The 1,170-nt window shown below is 67.8% G+C and overlaps 1 protein-coding gene across 1 annotated transcript in view; it reads left to right on the plus strand.

Moving 5' to 3' along the window:
- Positions 1 to 252: 252 nt before the first annotated feature.
- NUS1 (NUS1 dehydrodolichyl diphosphate synthase subunit) overlaps positions 253 to 1,170 on the plus strand; it is a 23,330-nt gene continuing 22,412 nt past the window's right edge. Inside the window, exon 1 of the mRNA XM_006089204.3 lies at positions 253 to 833. Coding sequence (XP_006089266.1) covers positions 437 to 833 — 397 coding nt within the window. The 5' untranslated portion in view covers positions 253 to 436. The remainder of the gene's footprint in view (positions 834 to 1,170) is intronic.

A 1,170-nucleotide genomic window follows, 5' to 3' on the forward strand; every position in this document is an offset into this window, starting at 1 on the left:
GTCCCTGCCATCACCCACTCCTGCCATGACGACAGGCATCTTTCTGGGTCCGGCGCCTAAGTACCGGTGGCGTCCGCTTCTAAACCTCCAAACCACCAGGGGGCGCACTCGGAAGCCGGCCCACCTAGTTCCCAGGAGCGCGCTCTCCCTCGCCGAGCGGGGCTAGGCCACATCCTCTAACCCAAGAAGCCACGTCAGAGTTCCACGCCGACCAATCAGAACTGAATATGCGCTAGCGGGGGTGGGGCTGCCAAGGCCGGAGGAAGATGGCGGCGGGGGCGAGGTGAGGCGCTGGCAGTGGAAAGGGATTCGGGCGCGGGGGACCGGGGCACGCGGAGCGATGGCTCGCGCCGCCCGCAGGGGTAGATAAGGAGCCGCGGCCCCGTGGGTGTGGGAGGGAGGGAGGGAGGGGAGGACGGACGGGCGCCCGGAGAGTATGACGGGGCTGTACGAGCTGGTGTGGCGGGTGCTGCACGCTCTGCTCTGCCTGCACCGCACGCTCACCTACTGGCTCCGCGTTCGGTTCGGCACCTGGAACTGGATCTGGCGGCGCTGCTGCCGCGCCGCCTCCGCCGCGGTCCTAGCGCCGCTTGGCTTCACGCTCCGCAAGCCCCCGGCCGCGGGCAGGAACCGCCGGCCGCACCGGCACCCGCGCGGCCCCCACCCTCGGCTGCGCTGGCGCGCGGACGGCCGGTCCCTGGAGAAGCTGCCGGTGCACATGGGCCTGGTGATCACCGAGGAGGAGCCGGAGACCAGCTTCTCGGACATCGCGAGCCTCGTGGTGTGGTGTATGGCCGTGGGCATCTCCTACATCAGCGTCTACGACCACCAAGGTGAGGCCCGGCGCGGGGAGGGGGGCGGGGGCGCCTCCGACGGCGGGACCCCGCCTCGGGCTGGGGGACGCGGGCACCCCGCTCGCCGCAGCCCGGCCGGCTCGCCTCCCCGGCCCCGGAGCGCACCGTTCATTGCCACATGCTTTCGAGGAAGGAGAGGACAGCTTTAGCGAACACTTACCGAGTCCCTGAATTGGGCTCCATAGATGTTGGTGCATTTAGAAAAACATTCCTTATTCTTCATAATGCCCCGGTTAGGGGCGAGTGGTATTTGTATGCCTCGTTTCATCAGCGAGGGAGCTGAGGATCAGGACGTGCACTGATTTGTCTGAAAGTC

The sequence above is a fragment of the Myotis lucifugus genome, unplaced genomic scaffold (assembly GCF_000147115.1).
Source record: "Myotis lucifugus unplaced genomic scaffold, Myoluc2.0 scaffold_57, whole genome shotgun sequence".
Taxonomy (NCBI): Eukaryota; Metazoa; Chordata; class Mammalia; order Chiroptera; family Vespertilionidae; genus Myotis; species Myotis lucifugus.